Source organism: Sorghum bicolor, chromosome 6 (genome assembly GCF_000003195.3).
Source record: "Sorghum bicolor cultivar BTx623 chromosome 6, Sorghum_bicolor_NCBIv3, whole genome shotgun sequence".
Taxonomy (NCBI): domain Eukaryota; kingdom Viridiplantae; phylum Streptophyta; class Magnoliopsida; order Poales; family Poaceae; genus Sorghum; species Sorghum bicolor.
In genome coordinates, this window is record NC_012875.2 from 43,622,472 (window position 1) to 43,638,972 (window position 16,501).

The 16,501-nt window shown below is 42.8% G+C and overlaps 3 protein-coding genes across 6 annotated transcripts; 2 read left to right on the forward strand and 1 right to left on the reverse strand.

The window, feature by feature from the left end:
• Positions 3,423 to 4,766, forward strand: LOC8072997 (transcription repressor OFP13). 2 transcript variants are annotated; one of them, XM_021463924.1, is made up of 2 exons: positions 3,423 to 3,987; positions 4,077 to 4,766. In XM_021463924.1, the coding sequence occupies exons 1-2, from the start codon at positions 3,454 to 3,456 to the stop codon at positions 4,536 to 4,538; spliced, it is 996 nt and encodes a 331-aa protein (XP_021319599.1). In that variant the 5' UTR covers positions 3,423 to 3,453; the 3' UTR covers positions 4,539 to 4,766. The 2 variants fall into 2 exon arrangements, with proteins under 2 accessions (XP_021319599.1, XP_021319600.1); XM_021463925.1 differs by having other exon boundaries at positions 4,086 to 4,766.
• LOC8072998 (putative HVA22-like protein g) lies at positions 11,836 to 13,946 on the forward strand. Of its 3 annotated transcripts, none has more exons than XM_021464045.1 (6): positions 11,836 to 12,259; positions 12,355 to 12,453; positions 12,988 to 13,044; positions 13,133 to 13,196; positions 13,299 to 13,505; positions 13,600 to 13,946. In XM_021464045.1, exons 2-6 carry the CDS (start codon positions 12,374 to 12,376, stop codon positions 13,717 to 13,719), a joined length of 528 nt encoding a protein of 175 aa, XP_021319720.1. In that variant the 5' UTR covers positions 11,836 to 12,259; positions 12,355 to 12,373; the 3' UTR covers positions 13,720 to 13,946. The 3 variants fall into 3 exon arrangements, with proteins under 3 accessions (XP_021319720.1, XP_021319719.1, XP_002446443.1); XM_021464044.1 differs by having other exon boundaries at positions 11,836 to 12,210; XM_002446398.2 differs by having other exon boundaries at positions 11,838 to 12,206.
• On the reverse strand, positions 14,104 to 15,868 carry LOC8072999 (dolichol-phosphate mannosyltransferase subunit 3). The gene is made up of 4 exons (XM_002447762.2): positions 15,598 to 15,868; positions 14,887 to 15,007; positions 14,684 to 14,791; positions 14,104 to 14,460 (listed from the first exon to the last, which is right to left on the reverse strand). Exons 2-4 carry the CDS (start codon positions 14,986 to 14,988, stop codon positions 14,392 to 14,394), a joined length of 279 nt encoding a protein of 92 aa, XP_002447807.1. The 5' UTR covers positions 14,989 to 15,007; positions 15,598 to 15,868; the 3' UTR covers positions 14,104 to 14,391.

Here is a 16,501-nt window from a genome sequence, read left to right on the forward strand (position 1 = left end):
GTGGCGTTGGGCCTAACGGCGAGAGCAGGAGTGGTGGCGAGTATGCCTTGTTTATAATCTCTCTTGGAACTGGGAAGAAGAGGCCAAGGGAGAGATTTTTTTCTATGGGTAGTTTCAAATTTTTGTCACATTGCCCAACCCAACCAACCCTGTGATTGTCTGTCAGGCATGGATCTATCCAATCTCCGTCTATATAAAACTTTCAGAGAGATGTCCGAGATGCTTTCATCCATGCATGATGCATCAACATCATCACCTGATGTACCTGAGCATGGCTTCTTCAGAAGATCATCAGATGGATGGATGGATGTCCTGTTGCAATGCAAGTTTTTAGGCCCTGTTTAGTTCCCCACCAAAAAATTTTTCATCCATCCCATCGAATCTTTGGACACATACATAGAACATTAAATATAGATAAAAAAATAAACTAATTACACAGTTTAGCTGAGAATCGCGAGACGAATCTTTTAAGCCTAGTTACTCCATGATTAGCCTTAAGTGCTACAGTAACCCACATATGCTAATGACAGATTAATTATGCTTAATAAATTTGTCTTGCAGTTTCCTGACGAGCTATGTAATCTGTTTTTTTATTAGTTTGTAAAAACCCCTCCCGACATCCTTCCGACACATTCGATGTGACACCCAAAAAATTTACATCTCCAATCTAAACAGGCCCTTACTACGGGACTTGCAGGACCATAAAAAGTGCGAGATGTACAGTAACATCTTACACCTGCCACCTTGCATTCATTCAATTGCTAGCAGATCGTGCCAGGCATCCTGTAGATTTTTGCATCTGTCTTTTTTTTTTACAAATACACTATTCAACAGTATACTACAGTACTAGCAGTTCAGGAAAATATGAATGTGGGATTCAGGGAGTGCCAGCATGCATGAGGCAGAGAGATGCACGGTGCACTGTAAATGCTCTCAGGAGATGGACAGCAATCCACAGGTCAAAATAGGACCAATGCCCACAAAGACCTGTAGACAGCATGACATTATTTGACCAGCACAGCTTTAGCTGTTTAGATTTTGTGCTCTCTTCCTCAAAAATAAATAAATACATAAATGACTGAATTTCTTCTTCTTCTAGCAGGAAGCCAGAAAACAGCTGCTAGGCACAAGAATACTAGTTTATAATAATGCAGCTTGGGACATATAGAAAATGCACTTAAAAAGTGCAAACAAAAGCTGTTGATCAGAGCCCAGCTACGAACTACAAACATGATGAGCACACCCAATCTTTGCAACAAACATGTCAATCTCAGAGAAAAAAAAGTCGAAAAAGTTCAGTAGAACAACACATAACTTTCTGCCAAGAATTAACTACTCTCTACTCTGGACCTCTGTCAATCTGTCACAAAAACAGAAAGCTTCGACTGTTTAAAAAGTTCGCTAACTCCCTCGGTGGATTAGGCATTTTAACCCCTCGATTACCTAGGATTAGTTTTATGTTTTTATCCCTCAACATCTCTTAAATTTGCTACTGGTGACGGGTCATGTGTTTGGGTTACCGACTGTATAATAAACCAATTAGAACTCTAATTTCTAATTCATCACGTATGACTAGTTTTTAGTAAAATCAGACATGGTTGCACTAGCTCAACAGAGGTACAAAAGAACTCAGGAGAAAGTGAAAGACCGAAGGTCCTTCCTCTATTCTTCTTTAGATATCTTCACTTAGGATAAACGTTTATAGGGTTTCATTATCTAAGCCATGTCGTCTCATGTTCAATCTATTGCTTATAAGGTATACCCTTTGTCTTAAAAAAAATACCATTCTAGTCATAAATCTGAACAACTATTTAGATTTATAGCTAATGGTATAGGGTTTCATGATCTAAGTCATGTCGTCTCACGCTCGATCTATTTGCTTATAAGGTATACCCTCTATCATAAAAAAATTACCATTCTAGCTATGAATCTAAACAATTGTTTAGATTTATAGCTAAAATGACATTCTTTTTAGGACAAATGGTGTATACTTATACAATATGTTTTATTGTATATTATTGCTGCAGTACTAGACGAGAAAGGCTCTTCCACTTCACTCGTTATATTCTTCTGGCAAATATTTATATCCCTCATCCCGGCACTGGATGGGCCCATGTGATCCATGTAGAAACACATGCTCCATACAAATTGGAAGTCATTTTAACTTTTTTTAGAGAGCCAAAGTACCTTATGTTTAATTAAATTTATACAATAATATAATAACATTTATGATACCAAATCAATATTATTAAATTATTCATTAGTTATATTTTTATAGAATACCTATTTGATGTTATAAATCTTTGTAATTTTTTCTATAACTTTGGTCAAACTTGAGATGCATTGACTCTCCCCAAAAAAATTAGAATGTCTTATAGTTTAGAATTGAGGGAGTATTAATGTAGCTATTTGACTTTTCTAACATATCAAAATCAACTAGGCATGTATTTTTTTCACTCAACCTAAAGGCAAGGATTTGTGAAGAAAAATACAGAGGCTCAGGTGTATTTGAGAGAAGACATGTTAATCAAAAAGTTAGGTGGTGAAAAATACTATTCCGTCTCTTTTTTGCTAAAAGATTACCATGTTACCATATAAGAAAATTAGTATTCGTTTAGTAAAAAAAAGAAAATAGTGTGAGTTTCACTAACACGTGGACGCGCATACAGAAAGCACTTTGCTATCCCACTCCTTTCTCTACCTTATCTTCTCCACTCAGCACTCCCCCCACTACCCCCACTCCGCCTAGCTCTAGCGGCACCCACATTGCCTCCACCTCTGCCCCCACTAAATCCAAGCTAGCACTGACGTGAGCTCTAGTGCCCCCGCCACCGTACCACCCCACCTAGGCAACACCTCCTTCTGTTGCCGTTATCACTAAATCGACTTCTTGTCTAGTCAACACCACTGCCACTCCAACTACTTGACTGACCTCTCTTATCTCATCGTCAAGCAGTGCCCTCCCCCCGATCTCGTCGCCACTGTTATCGCCGGTTCGACATCCTCTCCCGTGACCCCCTCCTAAATCATAGAACTCTCCCCCCCCCCCCCACTCTCTCCTTCTCCGAAACCACAAACCCTAGCATCAACAAACTTTTCTTCCCTGTTGGCTGATTTGTTATGAGAGAAAAACACTGTTGAATAGTGGCAGATTCGGCTGATAAGCTCAAGCGAACAAGCCGGTCCCATGAATATTGGCCGGTCCTGGTAAAGAATTTCAGAACAAAGGAAAAAAAGATTTGACGTGGTCTTTGTATGTTTTACCAGTAGCCATTCAATGGGTGTATTCATTTTCTCACTGAAACCTCTCCAACCCCAACAGTAAATGAGCATGACGATTGACCAAGACCTCCTCCCTCTCGTCTTCTTCTCCGCCCTTCTATAAAACATGGCAACAGAACAGAGCGGCAAGGCCAGCTCCCGCCCGGCCACTCGAGACTCGAGAGCGGCACAATGCCTCCCTCCCTGCACCCTCCCCACCTCCACTTCCACAAGCTCAAGCGCCGCCGCCACCACCCCGCCGCCATGGCCAAGAAGAGCCTGGCCGCCATCCTCTACAAGTTCCGCGACGTGCACGCGCGCCCGCCCTCTGCGGCCTCGCCGCCGGCGCCGTCGACCCCGTCCGCGCACTACGCCCAGCGCTGCTACCCGCCGCCGCCGTCCGCGTGGCCCTGGCCGTCGTGCCGGCACCCGCGCACCAGCTCGTTCCGCGGGCCCAAGGACGACGACGCCGCGGTGTTCCGGACCCTGAACAGCGTCTACGACACGACCTCGGAGCAGTTCCTCCGGCGCTCATCGTCCATCGATGTGGCGGCGTGCGTCGACCGGAGCCCCCTGTCGTTGCTCGGAGAGGCCGTTGCCGTCGCGGAGCAGGTGGACGAGGAGGACAAGGAGACGGAGCTGCGTGAGACGGCCGTCGTGCGCGGCATGCGTTCGGAGAGGCTGTTCTTCGAGCCGGCCGGCGCAGAGTTCTTGCCCAAGAAGCAGGTAACGCATTCTGCACGTCTTCTTGTCCCGTCCGTCGTCCGACGAGAAGGCACCATTCGAGCCGGTCGGTTCTGATTCTAACTCGACAGAGGTTTCAGGGAGTGACGCCGGCGAGAGGCAAGAACGAGGCGGCCACCGCGGCAGTGGCAGTGGCAGGCGTCAACAGCGAGGAACCAGCGACGACAGACGCGCCGCGCGACAGGGACGAGTCGGCGGCGGAGGCCGTCGCGGCGAAGGGCAGCAGCGCGGTGGTGGTGACAGTGGAGTCCAAGGACCCGTACGGCGACTTCAGGGCGTCCATGGCGGAGATGGTGGCGGCGCACGGGCTGCGCGACTGGGAGGCCCTGGAGGAGCTCCTGGCGTGGTACCTCAAGCTCAACGCCAAGGGCGTCCACGCTGCCATCGTCGGCGCATTCATCGACCTTCTCGTGACCATGCAGCCGCAGGCGTCGTCGCCGCCGTCGCTGCCGTCCCAGTCGCCCTCGTCGTCGTGCATCACCTTCGAGGAGTACTCCTCGGCAACCTTTGACGAGGAAGACGGCAAGAGCTGAGCTGAGGCCGAGGTGTTCCGTGTTCGCTGTTTTTAATCTTTTTTTTTCTTGTCTCATTCAGAGACTGTAGTTTTTTTTTTTTTTGTGAATTGTTTTGTGCACCTTATGGAAGAATGGAAGGTGAGGCCTGAATGCAGCCATGGTGGATGTACAGTTGCTAAAACTAGTTGATGCTGACCATCAGAATAGATTAATGCCTAGACAACTAATTGACCATATTTTATTTTCTCTACATGTTTTCAATTTGTCCTTTTGATGCTTGTCTATTGCGTGCGAACTAACATAATAACTTATCTACTAACTCTGAAGCATGTTCGTCTCTGTGCCTGTTGCTGTTAGCAGCTGATTAGCTGTTTTCTCAACGATATCCATGGCATTTGAGCAGCTCATTGTCGAGCCTGTTGTTTGAGCTTATCTGCCGAATCTGTCAGTATTGCCAGTCATTTAGTAGTATGTTTCATGGCTTACAAGCTGAATATCAAACATTAAGCAGTGTTAGTGTTTTCCTCAGTTCTGTATAAATGCTTCACTAACATGTCATGATTTTGAGATTATTGCATCCCCTTCATGTGTTAGGCCTTTTTAGATACTCATTTATTCATCTTAATCATATGTGTTGGAGAGTAGGGGCGAAGGTAGGTTATGTACAAGTGGTGCATTTAAATTCAAAAATAGTGAATTTGATTAAACTTTTACCATATATGCATTACCTATTAGATTTGTTTATGCACCTACAAAACAAAACAAGTACACCACTTTCTAATTTGCTTTAGTTTCGCCACCGTTGGAAAGTTTAAATTTCACTCCAAACAACTCTACGCACATTTGGCTTACGCGCCATTCTTCAATCAACTTTGTTTATCATTCCGTTTCCTGTCTGTGGTCGATGGTCGGTTCCGTTGGCATGTTGGTATTTTAAATGACGCACTGAAACGGGGAATGGTAAGAAACTCGTTGGAAAGCAAGACTGTTAAAATATACATACAAAGAATGGTAAAGAATAAACTATTTGGAACTCAAGATCCTACATGTACAAATGAAAAAAAAAGTAGAACTGGAGTGAAGCGTCGTCTACGCAATCAAAATCTTACATAAATCTATCGATGGAAATTTTTAGAAGGGTTTAATTGCTACTCCCTCCATCTCAAATTATAAATCATTCCAAGAATTTTGGAGATTCAAACCATCTTAAGTTTGACCAAATTTATATGATAATATAATAACATTTATGATACCAACTAAGTATCATTAGGTTCTTCATTAGTTATATTTTTATAGTAATATCTATTTGATGTCATAAATCTTTCTAATTTCTTTTATAATGTTGGTTAAACTTGAGATGCTTTGACTCTCCAAGATTCTTGCAATGACTTATAAATTGGGATGGAGGGAGTACTTGGAAAGAATGCAGGAAGTCTAATACACAAAGGAAAAAAAAATAAGATATTAGACCTCATGCTTATTTCCCAATAATATTTTTATATAAAAACTCATTCCATAAAAATCTAAAGAAATTCGTATGATTCAATCACTTGTTTCTAAAGCTCTCATAGGAATAATTCTAAAAAATAAAATATCCAAAATTCTTATTTTTTTACCAATTTTAAATGGAGTTTAATGCCTCGTTTAGTCGGGCTCAGGCTCTACAAAGACTCCATGTTCATTTAGGGTCTGTTTGGCAGAGTTACTCTAGCTTTAGTTTCTCCAGAGGAGCCTTATAAAATGTTTTTTTTGGAGGAGCCGTTTTTGAGTAAACAGAGGAGCCGAAGCTTTTTTGATGAAGCCACAATTTGTTCCAAAACGGCTTCGGCTCTTCTAAAGAAGCCTATCATGAGGAGTCGTGTCAAACATCTCCTTAATTTGATGAGAGAGAGAATGACTCTTGTGAATAGTGTTGTTACAGTCTGAGTTGTAGGTGGAGCCCAAGCCATAATAAGCCCAACTAAACACAAACTTAAATCTTGCTCAAGTGTTCCGATTCTTCTTTCTAGTAGCGAGCTCCCTTCAATCTCTCCGTCACATCTAAAATTTGTAAGACATAGTAGAGCTTCGTTTAGTTCCTGAAAAAATTTACAATTTTTTTTGAATTTTCCGTTCATCGAATCTTACGGCGGATGTATAGAACATTAAATACAGGCTAAAAAATAACTAATTATATATTTTGTCTGTAATTTGCGAGACGATTTTTTTAAGCCTAGTTAATCTATTATTGAACAATATTTATCAAATACAAATGAAAGTGTTACGGTGTCTATTTTGCAAAAAAAAATCATCTAAATAAGACCTAGATGTAGTCATTAAACATTTTCTAGATATATTAATAAGCCTTACTGAGGAAGTACTACTGCCTTGTCCCCACGTCCGTCACCGGCAGTCGGTCTCGTTTTGAATGCGCGCAAGCAGGCGTACAGGGTGTCCACGAATCTATAGCTGTTCATCACGATTTGACAATCTCACACAGGCATGGCAGTGACAATCCGATTCCAAGCACAGCCGGGCAATGCAAAAGTCTAATGTTGACCGGGCTTCAACCCGTGTGAAAATTTGCATGGGGCCGTAGTACAAGTCACCGTAGATGTAGAACATGTCTTGCTGGCTGCTGCACTACGGTCTTGTTTAGCTTCCAAAGGAAAAAATTTCGCGACACTGTAACACTTTTGTTTGTTTGTGGTAATTATTGTCTAACCATGGACTAACTAGGCTCAAAAGATTCGTCTCGTCAATTCCGACTAAATTGTGTAATTAGTTTTTATTTTTATCTATATTTAATACTCCATGTATGCATCTAAAGATTCGACGTAATGGAGAATATTGAAATTTTTTGGGTTTTTGAGTGAAAGTAAACAAGGCCTAACCTGGACTGCCAAGTTGAGCTGAAAAACGTTGCTTGATCTGTTTTTATCACACTACTACTACGGTATATTTTGCGGGGTTCAGAGCTCAGCTGGACTGCCAATTAGAACACGTCTTGCTGGCTGATGCACTATTTTGAGAAAAAAAAACAGTAAATTTTGCGGGGTCCAGAGTTCAAAGTTCTAGAAAAGAATTCGTTTTTTTTCTTGTATGAACTTCGGTTGCCAGAGCTAAAGAGACCACTCAAACAAACAAAGCGCGCCTGCGACCTAGGCAAGAGTTTTCTTTCAGTTGAGTTAGGCCTTGTTTAGTTCTCAAAATATTTTAGTTTTCAGTACTGTAGCACTTTCATTTTTATTTAATAATTATTATCTAATTATAAACTAACTAGGCTCAAAAAATTTATCTCACGATTGACAGGTAACTATGTAATTAGGTGCCGCAAGATTCAATGTAACGAGAAATTTTGAATTTTTTTTTGGTTTTTTAGGTGAATTAAACAAGGCAAGGGAGCCAAAGATGTACGTAGAGATGAAGCGAAACTCAATGCCAATTTCGAAGAAAAGCTTAACATCGTCAAAAGTTCCATAAGGCGCTCTCTCATTGGCACTATCTACAACTCCACACGAATCTTTCTGAGGACTTGTTTAGTTCCGAAAACTGAAAAGTTTTCGAAACTGTAGCACTTTCGTTTGTTTGTGGTAAATATTGTCCAATCATATACTAACTAGGTTCAAAAGATTCGGCTCGTGATTTACAGTCAAACTGTGTGATTAGTTTTTGTTTTTGTCTATATTTAATGCTTCATGCATGTGCCGCAAGATTCGATGTGACGGGAAATCTTGAAAACTTTTTGGATTTCGGGGTGAACTAAACAAGGCCCGAGTCCTGGCGGAGAGCTTTTTTTTTTTTATTACCGCATAATAAACCCTCCTCCTGTGTGGCCCTGAAGAAACACAAGCTTCTAGCTTTTCTAGACTGCTGCAGCTACAGCGATCGATGCTTGCACGGTTGGAGCCACGGACTCTTCACAGGCCAAACAGGTGCCTGCACGGCTTGTTCACGCAACCTCTGCAACAGATCAGATCGGAACATGGTCACCGCGGAGCACTGGTCACCTCTGCGCCTTCATTGCACTGCACTGCACTGGTAGGGCGACGCGGCGGCGGCGGCGGCGGCAACAGCGATCGCGCCGGCATGGTTGTAGGACGAGGACCAGCAGCGCGCGTTCCGCCGCGTCGAAGAAATCGCGCGGGCACCTAACGTAACCAACCAACCGTGTACCGCTCTGCCAGCCAGCCGTGTGCCGTTTGATGCGTCATGCGTGTGTGTGCGCGCCATCGTCACGTACGCATGGATTATGCTGCAGCTGATCGTTGGGATATGAACAGGTACAGCTTGGACCCTGTTGTGGTGGTCGACACGACAAGTATCAGGCCAGGCGCAAAGTGAAACAGCTGAGGTTTCAGGACAAACAGCAAAAAAAAACAGCTGAGCGTTACGATAGATTTAACCCACTGCCTTTTGTTACTTCCAAAAAAAAAAAAACTAAAATAATTCATTCAGACATTCAGTACCTTCAGATCCAGCGCGCTGAAAATGAAACAGTTTTAAACATCTAGCTTGCGTTACTGATTGTGATGCATTGGTGTTTCTGACCAGAGAATCTCTGGAAGGCGGGCATCTATCAATCATCACAGATGCACCAACCCTAGGACAAACTTGTCATTTGTCAAAGTAGCTTACTGTTAACAATTCGTCCGCCTCCCTTTACGGGGACTGTCAAACTTCAATGCAATTCGCAATACTGTACCATACTGCTGCAACGGACTGCTATCGCAAAGCAAGGGCAATATACAATTTGAATCTAAAGTAATATATGCTGTAAGCTCAAATGTAATAGTGCTCTTGAAATAAATTCGGCTATGAATCAGAATGCATCTGAACACTTCTCCCAAAGTAAAAGCGTCTCAAGACTTTATATGAACAGTTCATTTCCAATTGGATTGGGTAGAGTGGGTCAGGACTACAAAGAGAAGATACCATCACTAATCGACTCTCCTCGTTCCATCAATAGTTCTGACCTCACTTTCAGTTTTGGCGAGTTTTATGTCACATCACACCAAATGCCACCAAATTGTACGCCAATATATATATATATATATATATATATATATATATATATATATATATATATATATATATATATATATATATATTGCTAAACACCTTAGCCTGTTTTTTAAAACACCCCACACGAATCTTCGTGATCGATAGCTTTTTTACCGTCCTCTGTCTCATTGGAAGTGTCGTTTTTTTTTACTTTTATAGAGTTCTTTTTTGACAATTTGTCTCATTCAAAAAATTTTATGTAAATAATAAAATAAATAAAATTATTATTAAATTATCTCTAATAATAAAATAAGTCATAACAAAATAAATAATATTTATATAAAAATTTGAATAAGATGAACGGTCAAATAAAAAGTCTAATAAAAAATGACACTTTGAATTGAACAGAGAGAGTACACCATTTGCAACTGTCCTTCCAGTTACATGTAAACCCTCCTCCTGTTTGGCCCGGGGGAACTCAGTTTCTGGCTTCTAGACTGCTGCAGCGATGGTTGCTCGGTTGGAGCATATAGACTCACAGGCCAACATGGCCAACATAGCCATAACAGAAAGTAAATAGCTGATAGATTCGGCTGATAAAATTAAACCAACATGCTTGCAACAGCACAACAAAGAGCCCGTCGGGGACACGCCTCCCGATCATTGCCGGCCGCAGCCCCAAACAGAACGCAGGACGGGCTAGCAAACTAGCAAGCTGCAGAGCACTCGTCATGGTCACCTTACCTCCGTCCCACCGGGCTTCTGCGTCCATTGCATTTGCATTGGTAGGGCGACGCGGCGGCGGCAACAGAGATCGATCGCGGCGCGCGCCAGCAGTGGAGGACTTGGACGAGGACCAGCGACGGATATATATGTTGTGCTGCCCTACAGCGACATCTGATTGAGATGAACAAGTACAGGCAAGGCAGGCAGGACCAGAGGTGTGTTGGTCCAGTGCACGCAGCATCCGTCGCATGTATCAGGCCAGCCGACAAGTGAAAGATCGGGTGATGAAGAAGTTATCGAAACGTAGTTCTCACAAATCTCGTGAATGCACGTTTTCAATTTGTTTGGTTACGCTGTCTTTGCACTAAGAATGCTCATCTCTCTGCCTCTCTGGGAGCTTTGCTTTCTGACTTGCTTAAAAGAGCACTAATGATAAAGGGAGTTAAGGTACAGGGAAGCCGCTATGGTAGAGCTGGATCGGATTCGTCAGGACAAACTGCTAAAGACTCACCTACTGCTTTGTTTGTTTTTCTTCAGCTAGTGCTGCATTTGTTCCTGGGGAAAAAAAAATATTTCATTCAGTACCTTCAGATCCACACCGCACTGAAAAAATAATAATTTTAAACATCTGAAGGTGGGCATCAGTCATTCATCATCAGAGAATGCACCAACCTGACGACAATTTCAGCGCCCAAGGCAGGCATTACTGTACTTGTCAAAGTAGCTTATTACTGCTAATACTCTGTCTGCCTCCCGTTGCGGCGACTGTCAACCTTGCCCATGCAATTCGCAATATCTGCAACGAACTGCTACCGCAAGGTGTCCCAGCATCATCAATAGTCCAATATAGCAATCCAAACTACGGTACAAACTCATGGATAAGGATTTAGAGGTGCATATAAACTTGGACCACAACCCAAACTTCATGTCGCCTTGTTTAGTTCCAAAATATTTTGCAAAATGGACACTGTAGCTCTTTCGTTTGTATTTGACAAATATTGTCCAATCATGGACTAACTAGGCTCAAAAGATTTGTCTCGTCAATTCCGACCAAACTGTGCAATTAGTTTTTATTTTTGTCTATATTTAGTACTTCATGCATGTGTCTAAAGATTCGATGTGACGGGGAATCTGAAAAATTTTGCAAAATTTTTTGAGAACTAAACAAGGCCGAGTGTAAATTGTTACAATAAACAATTTAAATTTTTAATAATATATGCTATTAGGTCAAACGTAACGCTCTTGAAATTAATTCAGCTATAAATCAGAAAGCACCTGAACACTTCCTCGCAAAGCAAAACGTCTCATGACTCCAATATGAACAGTTCATTTCCAATTGGGTTGGATAGGGTGGGTCATGGCTACAAGGAGAAGATACTGTCACTATATATAATTGACTCTCCTTGCTCCATCAATCAATAATTCTGACCTCACTTTTCAGTTTTGGTGGGTTTTACGTCACATCACACCAAACAGCCCCAAATTATGCCTAGATTATTCAGCTCCTTTTTTCCAAGTTCCTACTTTCCACACACACCCAATTCAGCTTTCCCTTTAGTATATCCACAAAATTCTCCCCTGATCCACAACTCATCAAATCATCATCATGTGTCCTTAAATCCAAAGCCAGAAAAGCCCCCAGCTGATGCCCCTCAAACCATGGACCATCAGGTGCAGCTGCGAGGGGCAATTCCATAATTTCCCCACCACAAGAAGAGATTCTGCCGGTGCCGGAGCAGCTGAGCTAACCACCTGCCGGGCTCTTGTCTCGTCGTCTGTAACTTGGCTGGTAAGCAAGTCGTCACCCGTCAGCCACCAGCAGCTAGGCTGTTTGCCCACCCGTCCATCGTTTGCGTGACCAAGAAATCAAGAACTCAGGCAGGGCTCGCCCTCTTCCTCCTCCTCCTCCTCCTCCTCCCGCCGTGAATTCCACGCTGGTTCAGGGATGTCGACCGAGCTCCTGACGAAATTCCTCACGTAGGTGCCCGCCCCTTCCATCCCTGTCCAGACCTTTCTTAGCCTGAAATTTGGTGGGACTTTTACGGGCGATTGTGTTTGGTCTCTGTTCCTGGAAGAAGGCTGTACGTGCTGGGCTCATCTGTTGTTTGATTTGATTTGATTGCAGGTTGCTGTTCGGGTATGCCATGCCAGCGCTGGAGTGCTTCAAGGCGATCGAGCAGCGGCCAGGCCGGGCAGATCAGCTCCGCTTCTGGTGCCAGTATTGGTAATGATTCAGAAGCCTTTTTTTTTCTTTTTCTTTGGGTCATTGATGATACGCTTTAGCTTCATGCGATTTTCATTTCCTCAACTGGGTGTTGTTGGGTGGTGATCCGAGTTCGAACTCGTACTAATAGAGAGGGTTGGATCTGTCGAACATGGTGCTCGTCCACAAAAGGGGATCGATTTCTTCTATCTAGTAGGTACAGTGTTGTTGCGCTTGATGTGGAATTAAGTAGCTAATTATTATAATTATTATTGTTTACCCCCTTCTATGAATCATAGAATTGTGTAAAACAAATTCAGTAGCAAACCCCATTCTCCTTGTATGATATTATTAAGGATTATATGTAGCGAGTTCGTAGTTGTGATGAATAAGCACACCATCTTCTAGCTCGTTGCTGGGTGTTTCTTTGTTTTTTTTTTTTTTTGGTGGTGGTTGACTTCAGACGATAAACTGAAACTGAAAGTCTGCAGTGTCATAACGTTCACTTTTGGGTCTTGGTCTTGCTAAGTTTGACTAGTTTCAGCAATCCTGCAGGATCATCTTGGTCCTCCTTGTCATGTTCGACGAAATTGCTGGGGTTCTCATTTCCAAGTAATCACCAAAACACAAATCTGAAACTCATATTCCTTCAGAAAAGTGACCGCGGTCTGACGATTTCCCCTCTCCATTCCTGTCACAGGATTCCAATGTACTACGAGCTCAAGCTAGCCTTCCTCGTCTACTTGTGGTACCCAAAGACAAGGGTATGCAATGCACCAATAAAAAGATGTAGCTGTGCATATACACAGAGGCAAGCTGCTGATCAAAATCTCTAAAAAACTGGATGTTGTTGTGCTCTGAACCAGGGAACGGACATCGTGTACGAGACCTTCCTCCAGCCGCTGGTGATGCAGTACCAGCCCAACATCGAGGCCAGGCTACAGTACCTTCGCGCCAACGCCGGTGACATCCTCGTCTTCTACCTCAAGAACTTCACCGAGAGGGGCTACGACCTCTTCCTCCGGGTGCTCGACTACGTCCGGTCGCAGGCGTCCAAAGGGTCAAGAACACGGGTATACACACCAGCTTCACCAATTTGGCTATATATATGTTCCTTCTCATCAGAGGTTAGTGCAAGTGTTGTGATTGTTGTTTCCCGTGATGCAGAGATTCTTCTCGTTCCGAGGGGAACGGGCGGAGAGGCCAAGCTTCGCCGACGACGACTATGCCACCGGCGGCGACCGGAGGGACGGGGGAAGGCACCGCCGGCCACGTAGTGGCTACTAGCAGACCAAGACACCAAGTAGTCAATTGATGTATAGGATGTGCACAGAGACAGAAACGATTACTCGCGTAGGATTAGGTAGGATCAAATCAAGCAAACCATTGTGAACCAGATTGATTTGAACACAGATGGCTTATGGACAAAACTTGTAGGATTCTATCTTTTCAAAGGGTAGGAAACGTTTGATTATTTGAGCAAGTATGTTTATCATCTGACATTCTGATCTCAATGAGCTCACTGATGGCAATAATGGCATTAAACAAATCAGAATATCTGTTAATTGTAATTTGTAACATGCCAGATTGAACGGAAGAAACTTTGGAAGTTCTGCACAAAATTTCAAACACTGCATCCACAAAGGGACTTGAGGGTACAAGCAATCGTCATTAAGGCATAAGGTGATGGATGTACTGAACAGCAGAATTGGTAAAGGGTCCACTGACGGGGAATCGAGATAGAAACCAAATATTCCTAGAAAAGTTCACTTTTCGAACTTAGTGAGCCCCATCATTGACAAAAGCACAATTGTAAACATGCCAACTCACTGAGTTAGGAAACTGTGTTAATAATAGCTGAACATAGTGAAATGATATGTTTCCTATCTACAGTAAGTATCCAAAAAAGCAATATATTCCTAGGAACAGAATGGTGATCCTTCAAGACGGTCATGACTGTCAACCACTTAAAATTGAGCCCACATCAACACCCTTCTTTGCTAAGAATTCCTTTGCCTCCACAATATCCTGCATAATACGTCAATCTCAGACACAATTAAATGAGGTAAAGTCATACAACCAAAACAAAAATCATTTAGCAATTAGCATGGATTTCTTTGTTATGATCTGTATGAAGATCCATGAGATGTACTGCAAAGACAGCTCAAGAAGTTTCCAAGGTTCCTCAGTTTAGTCATGGATAGATCAAGAAAAGAAATTTAGTACCTAGGACTAAAATAAAATAGCTAACCTGTTGCAGTAGTACAGCTTCTTGAGGACAACTTGGGAAGAGCATAAGTCCAAATCCAACCATAAAAAGGCCGTAGCATCCAAGAGCCACTACCAAGTAGATGGGAAGCTGAAACAGCAACAATCAAATTCATACACAAACTACTAATCGTCTTGCACTATTTTTTTAAAAGATATTTACTAGCAAAAATCAGTGATACTGACCAGCCAAGTATAACTTCGAGGAACAGTTGAGGTTTCAAGTAGAGCAATCCAGATAGCTGAGATTGCTATCAGTATTGCAGCAATCTTGAATATGTGCTTCATTTTGGGGTGAGGTGCTTTCCTATGATAAAAGGAAAAAAAATAAAAGGATGACAAACAAAATATACTCCCTCTGTCCTGTAATACAGTGTGTTCTAAAAATTTTAAGACAGCTTACGGGAACACTCAAATGACGTATGTACCCTAAATTATTCCAATTATAGAGTTTCTCTTCAAATCATGGCTTCCTTTTTAATAAACCTTGCCAAATCAAATCATAGTCATTATGTAGAACGCATTGTATCTCAATATACATTTTAGAAGTCACAATGAACTTTATTTTAGGACGGAGAGAGTAGCTGATATGATTACTTATTCCTAACAGACAAGCCGTTAATAGCTGAATTATGGCCTTGTTTAGTTCTAAAATTTTTGTAGATACAATACACGAGTGGTGATCCTATGCACCTTTTCTTTGAGCAGCAGCTAAACATGTGGATCATTGTGGAAACCTTCATAATTTCATGAACAGATCTATCTAGGTCACTCAGCAGCATCAACATAATATGGGGGGTTTTGTGCCATCAATACTAAGCCAACTTCATGGGATCGGACAGAGGCCCATTTACCATAAACTCGATAGACTTTGAAAGGGGTTTGAATTTTAATTACCTCGGAGACTCGGACAGTCGGACCTCGCAGCAGACAGCAGACAGCAGACAGCTGGAGCAGGCCGGCTCCTGCGGGATCTCGCCCAGTGGGCGACGGCCGAACGCGCGGGCCGCGGGCGCGGGGCGGACCGGGGGCAGCGGGCGGCGGGCGGCACCGCGTGGCGCGGCTGAAGGTGTGGCGGCGCGGGCGGGCGGCCTGGCGGGTGGCGGCGGCGCGGAGCGATTCCGCGTCCCGGCGTCCGTCAGAGACTCAAAGCTCGGAAGCTGCTGGAGGGGGCGATGTGGGGGAGTGGGGAGTGGAAAGGCCAGATGGGCTATTGGGCCGTCCGGGCGGGTGTGGATTGGGGAGGGGGAAACATTGTGAACCAGATTGATTTGAGCACAGTTGGCTTATGGATGGAGTGATGGACAAAACTTGTAGGATCCACTGGAAACATAAATAGCTTCGTACAAATTTTCTATTTATATCTTATTCATATTGTCAGCAGCCATCTCATCCCATGCTTACTAATAACCATCCAAATAATAATCGCAGTTGTAAAATTGCTGTACTGTCGACTGTCTCTCAAGTAGTCCATCTGGTGCTCTCACACACGGGTACTCGTTAGTCTCTGACTAATAAAAATTAAATATATGAAAATGCATGTTTTTTTTATCTTTGTTTGCTTTCTAGCACAGGCACAGTAGATATTGTATAGTCTCTATTCTTTAGCCTCGATTTACTCCCTCCGTCCCCTTTTTTAACTACCGTTCTCGCTTTCATTAACATACTCAACTTTGACCTAATATGTACAAAAAATATTTATATTTATGATATATAATTAGTATTATTAGATAGATCGTTGAATTTATTTTTATAATAAACTTATTTAGAGATACAGATGTTGCTACCATATTCTACCAAT